Source organism: Pocillopora damicornis, chromosome 11 (assembly GCF_964200805.1).
Source record: "Pocillopora damicornis chromosome 11, jaPocDami1.2, whole genome shotgun sequence".
In the NCBI taxonomy this organism is placed as follows: Eukaryota; Metazoa; Cnidaria; class Anthozoa; order Scleractinia; family Pocilloporidae; genus Pocillopora; species Pocillopora damicornis.
In genome coordinates, this window is record NC_142680.1 from 22,744,076 (window position 1) to 22,757,523 (window position 13,448).

The 13,448-nt window shown below is 39.8% G+C and overlaps 2 protein-coding genes across 3 annotated transcripts in view; one reads left to right on the forward strand and one right to left on the reverse strand.

The window, feature by feature from the left end:
* LOC113678330 (uncharacterized) lies at window positions 1-6,375 on the forward strand. Its single transcript, XM_089186454.1, has 6 exons — window positions 1-42; window positions 114-235; window positions 1,174-1,318; window positions 1,893-1,996; window positions 2,261-3,742; window positions 4,429-6,375. The coding sequence occupies exons 1-6, from the start codon at window positions 1-3 to the stop codon at window positions 4,703-4,705; spliced, it is 2,172 nt and encodes a 723-aa protein (XP_089042580.1). The 3' UTR covers window positions 4,706-6,375.
* Window positions 5,803-13,448, reverse strand: part of LOC113678361 (uncharacterized) — a 27,201-nt gene continuing 19,555 nt past the window's right edge. For both annotated transcript variants that reach the window (XM_089187299.1, XM_089187300.1), the window contains exons 6-16: window positions 13,256-13,288; window positions 12,076-12,959; window positions 11,810-11,989; window positions 11,258-11,392; window positions 10,732-10,955; window positions 10,178-10,289; window positions 9,902-10,072; window positions 9,415-9,549; window positions 9,006-9,149; window positions 8,409-8,612; window positions 5,803-7,623 (exon numbers count right to left, since the gene is read on the reverse strand). In XM_089187299.1, coding sequence (XP_089043425.1) covers window positions 6,952-7,623; window positions 8,409-8,612; window positions 9,006-9,149; window positions 9,415-9,549; window positions 9,902-10,072; window positions 10,178-10,289; window positions 10,732-10,955; window positions 11,258-11,392; window positions 11,810-11,989; window positions 12,076-12,959; window positions 13,256-13,288 — 2,894 coding nt within the window. In that variant the 3' untranslated portion in view covers window positions 5,803-6,951. The remainder of the gene's footprint in view (window positions 7,624-8,408; window positions 8,613-9,005; window positions 9,150-9,414; window positions 9,550-9,901; window positions 10,073-10,177; window positions 10,290-10,731; window positions 10,956-11,257; window positions 11,393-11,809; window positions 11,990-12,075; window positions 12,960-13,255; window positions 13,289-13,448) is intronic.

Genomic DNA, 13,448 nt, shown 5'->3' on the forward strand with positions numbered 1-13,448 from the left:
ATGAGGAATGGAAATATTGTAGCAAAACTTACTCTGCGAGAAGTAAGTATAAACTTGTTCATCCAATACAAAACTTTTCAGTTATATAATGATCATTTTGTATCCCTTATTAGACGAGAGGATGTTTGCAGCCGCATTTACGCGGAAACCGAACTCGTTTCTTCAAGAAATGCCCTGAACGGTTTTGCATTCCGTTGGACAGCATACTAGATGTGAATGGTGTTATCAGAAAAGGGTAACATTTTCCTTCAATAAGTTTAGATGTTTGATTTTGAAAATACTCTATCTAAAATCTTATCATGCAAGTTATATTTTTGTTCCCATCTCGTTATGTTTTTGATAGTCTGTTAAATTTTTATTCCCAACAAACGTGACGTTAGAATCTTCGCAACTGTAATTTCAGTGTTAATCATAACCACCACAATTTCCTCAAATGTAATTGTTGCATCAGCCGCTTTATATATCACGAATCACTCTGTACAGTTATAATTGGACAGTGTAAGTGGACACCTGTAATTGGACAGTTGAAGCAGCCAAACTCAGCTAAATCCACCAATCATAGAATTAATCACAATAACCATAGCAACAACCACTTACCCTGAAAAGAAAACTGGGGAATTTCCAAATTTTTTGCTTTAGACATTGCCCCTACTGGAGATGTTTGTCCTCAATGTTTTTTTTTCCAGAAATTGTAATGGTTATGATTAATTGGTAACAGAACTTCGTGTCATCCAATTCTGTCTGTAATCATATGAGTGATTGACAAATCAGACTCCTGCTTTGCGGTTGTCCGATTTTGTTAATCACTCGTATGATTACAAACAGAATTGGATTCCACTTGGTCCTATTACCACTGAATAATCTCATAGTGTACATTGTGTGTGATTGATACATTGCACAGCACAAGATGATACAGCTCTAAAAGTGTTGATATATTTTATTTTAATGTAAAGAAGGAGCAATAGCCAAAAGGCTTATTTGGAATGATGCAAAGAAACATCCTCATCTGAGCATGCAAGTTTCAATTATTTTTCAAAGTCCCTAAAAGTGATGGTGTTTGAAACTATCATTATTTACTTGTTATCAGCAGAAACATCCTAAATAGTTGCTTAATTGTTTTTCAAAGTTCTCAAAAGAGATGGTGTTTGAAAATTTTTTCCTTTCTCCTAACAGACATGTCATTCTTGGTTTTACTAAGAATGGCAGATACTTGATTTCGTATTGTCTTCAAATTGACAACAATGACACCAGTCCAATGCCGAGGTATATTTACTCTCTTCATTGGTGGGAGTTCAATCTAGGGAAACCAGTGGTTCAGGTTTGTGAGAGATAAGTTTCCTGTTCTTTGAATAAATTTGTGCTGTTATTAAATTGAAAAGTGAATAGATTTACATAATGCATAATGTGGTTGTAGTCCAACAAATTATGCAATCTGGGAAAGAATTTTGTAAGGGCAATGATTTTTATGATGTATGTACAAACAGTATGTTCATGTGTAAGAGCTTCAATGCCTCTATCTGCAGGAAGTTAAGGGAGCATAGATAGGGGATCCCTGGGCTATCCATGACCCTTCTCCCCCCCCCCCGTCTCTTAATTCAGGGTTTTTTAAAATGCATAGATATAAAGAATGTTCATGGCATGAATCTCTTTAGGAGCTAGGTAAATGTTCTCCATTTTTTGTTCTTTCTGGAGTGTGAAAACAAGCCCACTAAAAATAACTAAATAACTCTTCACAGTTGGGTTGAAAAGTCATGGGTAGTTTAATGTAGATTGTATGGCCATATGAAGAATTAATCCAATGCATATGTGGCTTACAATCTTTTTTTTATTGTGCGCTAGTTATCACTGATACATGTCTGAAATATTATTATTCTTTAATGCAATTCTTCAAGGTTTTTTCAGTGGCATTGTTTCATGGGGAGGAAATACATGAAGATTTACATTTAATGGTCACTCAGAGCCCAGATGAGTCACATGTTGTAGTTTATGGTGAAGTGTGAGTGAACAACTCTGTTTTTAGCTTTCCCTTAAAGTTTTTGAGTAACATTATTATATATCAGTCTTGTCAAGGCATAGTTGATAGTGTGATCACACATTTTTTTGTTTGTTTGTTTTTAAATCACACAGACACTTTGCAAGAAGCAATCAGAGTCATTAATGAAGTCTCAAAGTCCCTAATGACATGAGTTTTAGTTTTTGATACATCATTAATAGTGAAGTCATATGTTTTCGTTTGCTTGTTTGCTTTAAAATCCTGCAGACGCTCTTCAAGAGGAGATCAGAGTCATCAGTGTTATGTTACAGTTTGTGCTGGACCTACCTGGAACCCATGTGCGATTTGCAAGAACTTGTCTCTTGGTGAAAGAACAGAGCTATGTTTGAAACATTCTTTTGTGGTTCACTTTAAATATGATCTTTTACATCCTTTCCCCTTATTTAACCCTTCCATAAATCTGAAGATTAAAGATACAGTCCTCTTCAACACTGGAGACTTCTTGATGGCATTAAAACTGTTAACTTCCAAGAGCACAATAAAGAATAAACAGGAGCTTCACAAGATTTTATTTCCCCATGGAAAATACTGTGCTTCAAAGTTGTGCACTCCAGTACCTAATGGTAGTATACAGGATAATTTAGACACAAACAGTGATAGTGGAGAAGATTGCAAGTCATGTTTGGCTTCAAGGGAAGTGTGTGTAGGTATACAGTCCACTAAAGACACGAAAGTGAGTTGTAATGAAAAAGTTGACTTCACAGCAAGCTCTGGAACAAACCTTGGTGCAAATTCAAGTTCAGATGCCAAAGCTGATGTAATGAACTCAAATTGTACCTTGCACAATGATGTCGAAAGGAGCAAGATTGTATCTGCCTTTGCTAATGAGCTGGATCAAATACATAGTGAGCAGATTAAAGTCCATGAAGGCAAAGATTTTTCGCCTACACAGTGTACCATGAGTGTGAGAAATTGTCATGACTTGTGCTACAAAGGACTTTGTGCTCAAGGGGAAGGAAGTAACCAAATAAAGTGTAATAAGTCTTATGCTGGCAATTCATCTTTTGACTCAACTCAATGTTTGGGAAACACATGTAATGTGAATTCATTTCAAAGCTTGGATGCGACAGAGGGTTCAAGTACATGTGCTAACATTTCTGGTGATTCATCAAGTATCAGTCATGTCTCCGCCAAAGATAAGTCTGATAAAGCACATTGTGACTTTGCTTGCTCACATTGCTACAGATCTTATGAGTGCAATAATGTTACAGCTGCACCAGTTGTAAACAACAATAATCTGACCTCATCTGTTTTCAAATTGTATGAAGAAACTAGCAATGATTCTAGCTATGATGAACTTCCTGATCTGGCAAATGAGTTTGACATGTATGATGGCTCCCTGTCACTTACAGTTGAAAAACGTTGTGATAGTGCCCCCTTAAAACAAGTGGCTAAAATAAACCAAAGCAACCCAAATGCAGAAATGTTTTCAGTCCTCAAGAAAGCTCTTGAAAGTAATAAGCAAGGGATGGCTATTCAGCAAACAACGCTTGACTTAGAGCAATGCATCAGTGAATTAATCCAGGCTCATGAAGATCTACGGCAAAGCTATAAGTCCCTGAAGGACTATGATGTCCAGGTGATCACTGCGTGTCCGGACAGTGGAGAAGTGATCGCACTTGCCAGGCTTCTGGTTTTCACACGCGTTAAGCAACAATCAGCGACCTGTGGTCTGTCTGTAAGTCCAAGGTAAGCTGACATGATGCTTGTAATTGTTCAACCTTTGTTGGTCTACATCAGCTTTAATTTTGTTTCGTTGGCCTCGTGGACATGCAGGTTAGGCTACTGGAGAGGCGTCGTTTTTGGGGTGCTTAAGGCGGCTGTAAGAGGGAACGAGGGATAAGACGTGTGCAAGACGAGTAGCGCGAAAAATTAAGCGTCATTTTTCCCGCGCTCCTCCTCACGCACGAGAGAAGGAGCGCGAAAGAAAAATTGACGCTTCATTTTTTCTTTTTTCTTTTTTCTTTTTTCTTTTTTCACGCTTCTCCACTTGTACCTGTTTTGCCCCTTGCGGCTACCTCACGCTCGTCTCGCACCAGAGAGGGGGTGCCCTCATCTTGCACGTGCCTTACCCCCTAGCGGTTACCATGTGCTCGTCTCGCACCAGAGAGGGGGTGCCCTCATCCTGCACGTGTCTCACCCCGTAGCAGTTACCTTGCGCTCACCTCAGGTGCGAGAGCGAGAGCGTTGCGCGAGAGGTGAGGCGGTCTTCCACATGATCGGATCTATGCCCTCGCACCTTCCTCGTGCCTCCCTCTACACGCTTGGAAATGCTGTGACAAAAAAATAACCCTTTGTTTAGACTGGATAGACCAACATAGCGTTCAATTGTTACTTTGTTGATTTTACCTCACTTTCTTGTTGCCCTTATCCAGCCCTGTATTACAGAAGGTAGGATTCATATTTTCCTGGAATGTATGGAGTGGTGACGTGAAGATTCTTCAAACTCTTGGATTGGAAACCTGCCCTGAGCGAACTCGATATACCAAGTTTAACATGGCCGCTAAAGAAGCTTGTGAGCTTCGTGCGAAATTTTCCATTCCTCAAAGCATTCCTTCGATTGTGCAGGCGTTTTCTAATCACACTGTATTTACTGGAAAGTCCCTGAAGTATCTCAGGCATCCATTCCTTCCACTGGTTTTGGTGCTGTGAAATGTTGGTTAGTCACCTGTTTTATTTTCTTATAGTTGTACTTGACTATTGCAGTGACAATTTGTTATCAAGCATTCTTCAATTATAGCTCGTCTAAGGCCCTTTAAGCCTGTAACGTGCTATATGGCTGATGCCACAGTTATTACTTTTTCATTTGACTCTGTCGGAAATAACGCAGAATGAATAGATTTTGCTGTGTTACGCCCTGTGATTGATGTAGACAAAACTCGCGGCACGGGTGCAAATGAACCAATCATATGGCCGGATTGGCATCCAAAAGGGCGTTTAGATATTACGTCATATGATTGGATTATTTGTACCACGTGATACACAACACTCTTCCCCCGTATACCACTTTGGTGTCATGAATACTGGTTGAACCAAGTATACAACAAATCCCGACTCGGGTAATTGCGTTTCCCCGTCCTCAAGAGAGTCTGTTTGTTTTTACTTTTAGTTTTCTTAAGCTCTATGTGAGAGTAGTGAACGTTTTAAATGGACGTCGTGATTACCCGCCCGCTTCCCATGCCTGCATCCCGGACAACCGCATTAATTGCATAAGTTTACATGTCGTGTTGTTAATATTCATTCAGTATTTATTGGGTTGCAGTAGTATTTGTTTAAAATTTGGCTTTACATTGGTACAGTTAAGTGAAAAGATTCAGAAAAATATAATAATTCCTTTTATTTTGGAGATATTTCGGTTTTTTGTTTTTTTTGTTTTTCATGTCTATCATGCTGTATTGAAGCTGAATCAAGACCAATTTTCAATCAAGCGTCGAAAATAATTCGGGATCGCCTTGTTTTGCGTTATTTCGCTATTTGACTGCCTCTCAATCAATCAGACGCGAAACTGAAGTAAGTCCTTATTAGGTCATTCGCGTTTGGTACTTTGAGTTCCGATGGAGCTGATCACTTAGCGAAAGAAGTGACGGGAAGGCGGAAACATCTGGGAGATGTCGCGTTAAGAGCAAACAAACGAGAAGACTGTTAAGTGTCATAACTTAAACGGAAAGAACAATAGTATCAAAACACTTGACATTTATAATGTTTTGGTTAGATGCGCGATATGTATTCATTAGTCAAGTTGCTACTACTATATTTTCAATTTAACTTTATTGTTTCAACAAAACGTGTTCTTCCACATTTCGTAGTTGCTACGTACATAAAATCTTCCCTCCGGAAATTCCATGGTTATAATTAAATATCAAATACTGTGTACATGTGATTTTACTTTAAAGCGGACTCATTTGTAATCATCAAAACACTGGCTGCAAACTGTTCAAACAAAACTGTTTCCTTTGATAGTTATAGAAGTGTACATGAGTATTGAAACTATGGCGCTTCCTAAAGTCATACAAATCGCCTCAAATGCAAAGCGTAACAACGGCTTTGAAGCAAATGCGCTTTTTCGTATGGCTTTACGCCTTCACCAAATTGTGCGTTGCACTGATGCAAGCTTCCCGCGCTTTACACAAAGATTTTTGTCTTCCTCTGCTTTATACAAGCTGGCGTTTTCCCATGCTTTGCACGGAGCTGATGTTTTCCCGCGCTCGGCACAAGTTGGTGTTTCCCCTGATATTGTCCAGGCTTGATAGCTCAGCGTTTGATTGTATTACAAGCACAAATTTTGTTGCCAGAAAAAGTCTCAACTACAGTTAATGTTTTTTTATAAAAATATTTAGGTCTTTGCGAAACGTGTCTCTTAAGAGCAGAGGATAAACAAAGTGTTAAAAGATAGCGAAATAATTACAACACAGGGACCGCGCTGCAAGATTTTGAGTGGGGGGCTATTTTTGGTCCCCTTATTTTTGTTAAATTATTTTTTGTTTTGACCTCTGCGCGGTCCCTGCAACAGCAGTGTCCAAATCGCTGCTTCTACAGCTGTGCATTTGGGAACTCATTCCTTGCGTGACATGATTGCGTGACGCTATCACACGACTAATCAGGAATAACGAAATTCTCAAACGAGGCTTTTCAAAAGAGATCTAGCGAACCTACCGCTCTCCATAATTCAAAGTGACATTACCTCCGCTCATTGTTTAAACAATTGAACTTAACAATTGGATTTACAACTGTAACAAATCTTCGTAATATTTGACAATAAAAGTGTAAAATCTCTTCCGTTGTGGAACATTAGTTCCCTTGGCTATATCTTCCCTTGTTACAAACTTAAATTTCCTTCTTTAATGCTGTTCGCTTTAAAAGTATAACAGAAGAGGAAAAGATTTGTGTGGTATCTTCGCTTACCACGTCGGAGACCTTGGCCTGTTATCTGGATGACGTAATTTTGGCTTCGACTGCGGCTGCGTCTTTTGGTACCAGTCCACTGCGTACTTGGCAATCTCCGACGAAAATTTCATGAATTCGTTGAAGTCCATGCGTCGACCTTCGAGTCTTTGTTTTTGTCCAAATATTGTTAGTTCTAAGGCAGTTTCCAAGTAAATCTTCTCCAGATTGGTTGATGTGACATTCGTTTTGAACGAAATAGAGTGGAGCTGTAACAGTTCGCTGTACATAAGTTGGTCGGCTTCCTTGACCCAGCGCAGTCCCTTCTCCAGGTCTTTTTGAGACCTTGCCGCACTGCGGTGAATTGCGCATGTCTTGCTCAAGTTTGCACTAACGAATCTGCAAACATTGTGGTACCCAGAGTTGACTAGGCAACGTTTCATTACAACCTGGTGACAAATGTCAAGCGGTGAACCGATTCGTGGCGTGCCTCGTTTCTTCTGCGTGGTATTTTGTGGATCTGAGAAGGAACTTGCACAGACTCCATGGTTCAAACACCAGAAGCATTCTCGTTTGATTGTTTTGTTACATTCTCTTCTAAGGCGTTGTACTTCACTTTTGGCTGATTTTAGTCGCGACATCTCTGATTCAAGCATTGATACCACGTAATCTGAGGCTAGACGTGTCAACTGAGGAGAAAATAAACCACATCAATCATAATTTTTTAAAGATATCGATACTTGATGATTTTAGATATATGAAAATTCATATATTTGCACTGCGGTAGAGAGATGAAATTAAGAGATCCTCGCAGCTAAGAACACTACTGAAACGAGTAGTTGTAAATAGGACCTGACAAAAATTCAGGCCCGTACGGGATTTGAACCCATGACCTCTGCGATACCGGTGCAGCGCTCTACCAATTGAGCTAACAAGCCAACTGGGAGCTGGTCAATGAATTGGGTCCAAATAAACATCCAATTGAATGATGATTTTAGATATATGACAATTCATATATTTGCACTGCGGTGGAGAGATGAAATTAAGAGATCCTTGCAGCTATCGATACTATCGATCAGCTATATCGATACTTTTAAAGGGAATTCTAGAGTCTTCATGCGATACAGGCAAAAGGAGGGAAGTTGGCTGGTAGATCTGCGCATGTCTCAGTGAGAAGTTACCATCGGAATTTGGAAGATTATTTGGATGAATGTCAGTGTCTGACCAGCTGCGCACCCACCCGTCTCCTGACCTAACATGAAACCATCAGTTGACTGTTGTTGGGTTAGGAGATTGGTAGGTGCGCAGTTTCTCAGATAATGACATTGATCCGAGTAGTGGCATAGAGCTAGAAAATTCACAATCTTGAGAGAAAAATGACAGAAAGCGGTAGAGGACATTTTTCAGATAACGCTGCAAAATGTTAAAGTTGTTGTAACACCTAATTATTATTCCTCTTTAAACATCCTCTTACCTTGGACAAACCATTGTCGAAGACAACCATGGCATTAAATTGGGTGTCGTTACGATTCGCGCTGTAGTTAGTTATCAAGTGGACATCGATTTTGTAGGACTTGTTGACGTCACTGGCCAGATGAATTTGCAAAGAATCACGGGTAGCAAGCATCTGTACGTCCTTAAATATACCAAACAGCCGAGGAAAGCCGTCAAGGTGTGCCTAAGGAGGGGGAAAAAATAAGCGTCGCTAAGCAATTTACTGGACGCAACATTCCCGCAAAACCCGTGCATTGCGCTCTAAGAATTGAGGGTCGTCTGGAAACGAGGAATGCTTAAACCTGCTTAGCGAGGCTATGTTTTTTGTTCAGCGGTGCTTCTCAGGGAGTGTTTCCGCGGATTGACATCACAATTTTTTTTAAATTGATCTCTTTAGGCAATTTCCTTATTTCCTTTTCAGCTGGTAAGAGAAGCAGGTATTATGCATAGTCGACATGTCATTGAAGCCTCAGGTTGTCTCCCGGCTTTTATTTTAAGTACGTTTTGGAAACGCTTGCTGTTGCGCCGAGATGTTACACTCGTAGTCTCGTACAGATGCATCACTGTTTTTATTTACCTTTACGGATGGAACTGAATCCATTCGAGCTGTCAGATGAAGCTTAGAATTAAGATTGGAACCCGCAGTCGAGGAAGATGATAGTGTGATGTCGTCCATAGTGGCGAGATCTTCATCTGATTTAATTTTGGCATCAATTACAAACTGGAGGAATGGAAAACAAAGAAATGATTTTAGAAATAAAGCTATTTTTTGATCAAATGGCGCTTCAAAACAAAATAATCCAGTAGGCCCCTTGTTCAGTCAAATAAGTTTTCACAAAAATAGCCCTTAAACGAACGGAACAAACCGTGGTACTCAGCCACTATAAGCCCCTACATTGCAGACGCGCCTGCAAGAACAGGCTAGCAAGTTTTCACGCAAACTCGTAGATGTCTGAAAAGCTTAAGTGTTATGCGGACTTGAATACCTCTTCAGGTAAAAGCGAAACTGCTCCTGTGGTCTCAATTCCGAATAAACTCATCTTGCCTGACAGAATGAAACCTGGTTTTATGGTTGGTCCCCCAAGAACGCTAAGGTTGTGCGCTCCTTTTGCGGCAGAGATCTGGAAAAGAGAAAAAAAATCCCAAATTAGAGGTTGCAGAACAATTTTAGATGCACGAGAGGTACTGCACAATCTGTGCGCTGGTCTTCGAATCGAAACATCCGTGCGCAATCTCTCGCCGGGTCAGCGCGCTGGGTTTTTGAGAGACTAATCTCCAAGTGCTTCTCCCATTCAGGGGTTTCAATGGTTACCTGCAAGTGGACAGGAAAAGTTTGTAAAACATTGGAGGTAACCTCCAATGAACCAGCTTCCAGTCCAGGAAAAGTACTACTGCAACACTCCAAATGGCCTGGGCCCAAAGCGGCCAACATGCATAGAGGACTGGAGAAAGTAAAGGAGTCTTTTTTCGTACCTTTAGACCTTCAGGAAATCCTATCGTTGCCAGGGCGACAGGCAGCTTGTGATTGATATTACACACTTCAAGCAGTTTTTGAAGACTGACAGGAGACAGCGAGCCGTAAAAGAAACGATCAGCAGATTTATTAGACAATCCCAAGGACAAATGACCAGTGACGCAACTTTTCTGAAATAAAATTTATGCAAAACGATGTATCATGGACGATCGAAACATTTGAAAGTTACACCTCGTTTAATTTATCTTTTTTCCATTCATCTGTGTTCTACATACCTTGATAGATTCGTTCTTACGATTGCGCGCTGCGTTGCACATAGAACCCAGCTGAAGTTCAGCTTGGCCAGTAGCGCTGCTTTTTTGTGACTGGCCAATCGGTAACGATAATCTGAAATGAAAAGATATAGTGTCAGTGATTTATCTCTCTATTGAACCCACCCTTTCCTCGTTCAATAATCTCACTCTCTCTCGCATATATTGTCTATCTGATATTAACTAAGCATGGTGATGAGGCGTTCTTTAATTAAGACGGCAGGAACAATTCTGTTTTAGTTACCCTACGGACTGTCCTCCGCTGCGTGTTCATCAGGCCTCCTCCAAATTTTGCTCTTTCCAATCCAATTTAATCATTCCCATTCTTAATCATCCTTACTCCTCATTTTCAATTTTTTTTGTCTTTCTTCCCCGATGGGTTACTGGCTTCGATGTAAACGAATCACTTTCCTTTTTGTTTTACTTGATCATCAAGTCCATTTTTTTCTACAACACCTTTACTTTGAAATCTCATGACATGAGCAAGTCCGTTATCTCGCTGTTGTTTCCGTTCTTACCCTAACTGTAGGTTCTTCATGGTCAAGTACTCCATTCCAAAGGCTTTTCTCCAAGCAGATCGGGTTTTAAAGTTTGCTTCAAGGTTTGCATTTAGTCCTCTGTATGTTAGCTGACCACTTAAATCCCAGCTGTCTAAACGCTGACCTTTCTTGTAAAGAATTCCACTAAGAGGGATGTTTATCTGTCCCGAAGGCTTTATCTTTAGTAACCTGGTGTCATTGATCTATTGGTTTAAAATGAAAAGGAAGACAAAAAAATTATGAAAATATTTCTGTTCTTGAGGTTCTTTCTGTTTGAAGAAAAAACACTTCTCTTTCTGTACATTTGTTTAAAACGGCTTTTCATCACAGGAGCTGATAAAAGACGTAATTTTGGGCGACGTCAAAACAAAACCTTGCCGAAAAACTAGAGACTATTAATGAAGGGAACACCGCTGCAGATCCTCTTTTTCTACGTGTAATGTGAGGCAGAATTTTTAATCATGATAAACGACAGTAGAATTCTTGCACTCTTGGGAATGAGTACCTTCATTTTCATCTCCACTCGGTCAAACGGTGACAATGCTCCTGCAGCAAGATTGATGAAATGCCAGTCGAGGCTGATGGAAGCCCAGTTTGTCGATGCCTTCAGTGTAAGCTCACTTCCACGGCCAAAAATAGTCTAAATTAGTGAAATGAAAAGATAAATTTTGCAATTGTGTGTCGTTTGTGATTACATTGCTTTAGCTTTGATTTGCCCTGTAATAGTCCAGAAAATTCGCCCTACTCTCTCAACCAATCAGATGCAAAACGAAAGCCGATCACGACTTAATAAATTGGACTTTCCCGCTTTTCGAGTGATTTACTTGTTTTAACTTTTCATTGGTCCCTTGCTGTATCTTTCTTTAGCTTGGATTAGCTGCTGTTGATACTTCTTGTGGTGCAACGTTCACACAGTAAAAATTCCATCCTTTTCAGCCCAAAGAAATGCGGTATGATATACAATTTATCTTTTATTACGCCCTATTTTGTTCTACCCTTCCCTTTAATAACGAATGGATCCTTTTTTGAAAATTTTATTTACAAATAATTGCTCAACCTGGAAAAGCTGACACACTTGGTTGTCCTTGTGTGTTTGAACGGGAATTGCTCCACTGGTTACCAGGCTTAAACCGTCAGGTACAGTGTCTGCAAATGCATGTGCCAGCGGTGCTTCCTTAAATATTTCATATGGACTTTTACTAAGGTCCAGAGCCTGCGCAGAGAGTACTATTCCAACCTGAAAAATTCCAGAAAAATGTCAGCACGTGAATTTTTTAAAAGTTTAAAAACTCGATAACCTTTAAGATTTCGTGTAACACTTACTCTTGATTCGTTGGAAGCATGCATGTCCAAATATGGAAGTGATAAGCTTGTGAACAAATGCAATGCTTGGTTCATTGTGATCCGACTGCTGGTAATTCCAGCCAAAAGTACGTCTTCTCTTCCCCACTTCCCGCCAAAAATTTCCAGAGTGATAGGAACTGCCTTGGTGCTAGTGTCCATGTATAAGTATGACTTTCCAGAGAATTTCACAATCAAATCTTTATTGATGTATGCTTCCATGGAAGGTCTCATCAAACGAAGCACAAATAAGTTGACTTTTTCGATCGCTTTGACCAACATCGAAGACGGACTTGCGGACACGAAGGCATTTTCGATGGTGCTTACATCAATGGGTGTTTCTGAATTACCGCTGAGCTTGACATTACCATCTGGAAGTGATTCGACAGTCATATCAAAAACAGTATCACAAATTTTGTACTTCCCTTTAGCAATGAAGGATCCTTGTCCTGACTGGTGTCGATAAAAGAAGGTCACGTTTCGCAAGGTGATCTTCCTGTGTACTGTGTATATTGCTGCGTAGCCGAGAGGAACCCATATGGAGCCAACACTTGAATTGACCATCGAAATTTCCAATCCAAGAACCGTCAAGTTGTATGGTCGTGGGAGGTTGGGGAGGAGTGGCGTCCTAAAGTAAGCTGTCCAACCACGAACCAGTTTGCTCAAAGGGAGAGAGGCAGAAAGACAATAAGTCGATAACTCCATAGACTGTGATTCTAGCGCCATGTTACCATTGTGCAGCTCTGCCTTCACGTTTTTCACGAGACTGAGTACCTCTTTGTTGTAAATTTTATCGATCCGGCTAAATCTTTTACTGCATATCGAAAAGGTCCTTTTTAATGGCTTGATGTTTGCTTGAAATGGATCTGCATGATAAAGAAATATTTTAAAGTTTTTTTTTTCCTTTCAAATTTTACATCATTATTAGTAACCTTTGTTCACGTTTAGGATTCCTCGTGAAAATTTCGAAAACGATTCGGAAACCGTACGAAAAATGGACATCGTCACTTTGATTTCGCTCACAGAAATATGCCTCTTTGTTGATGCTAAAATGTTTGTAACTCTCTCTTCTTCACCCATCACTTCAGCAATCAACATATCGTGTATATATTTTTTCTTACAAAAAAGTAGTTATAATGATTCGATTTTTCTTTTGTCTCACCTTTGGACGTCTCACACGTTTGCATTTTGTTTCCTTGACAATAAAAATAAAACACAGAAGTTAAAATGTTACATAACAAACCTCAAAGAACCGTTAACCTCAACAGCATGCTTCTTGTTAAGTACACCCCCACTCTTTCTTCAACACAATAGCACATTATGATAATGATAATAATAATAATAATAATAATAAT

Excerpts from the sequence above, each read along its gene's own strand:
- LOC113678330 (XM_089186454.1), top strand. The coding sequence starts at position 1 with ATGAGGAATGGAAATATTGTAGCAAAACTTACTCTGCGAGAA. Across the intron at positions 43-113 it reads CAAAACTTACTCTGCGAGAA|ACGAGAGGATGTTTGCAGCC; the intron begins GTAAGTATAAAC and ends ATCCCTTATTAG. Across the intron at positions 1,997-2,260 it reads GTTGTAGTTTATGGTGAAGT|ACGCTCTTCAAGAGGAGATC; the intron begins GTGAGTGAACAA and ends AAAATCCTGCAG.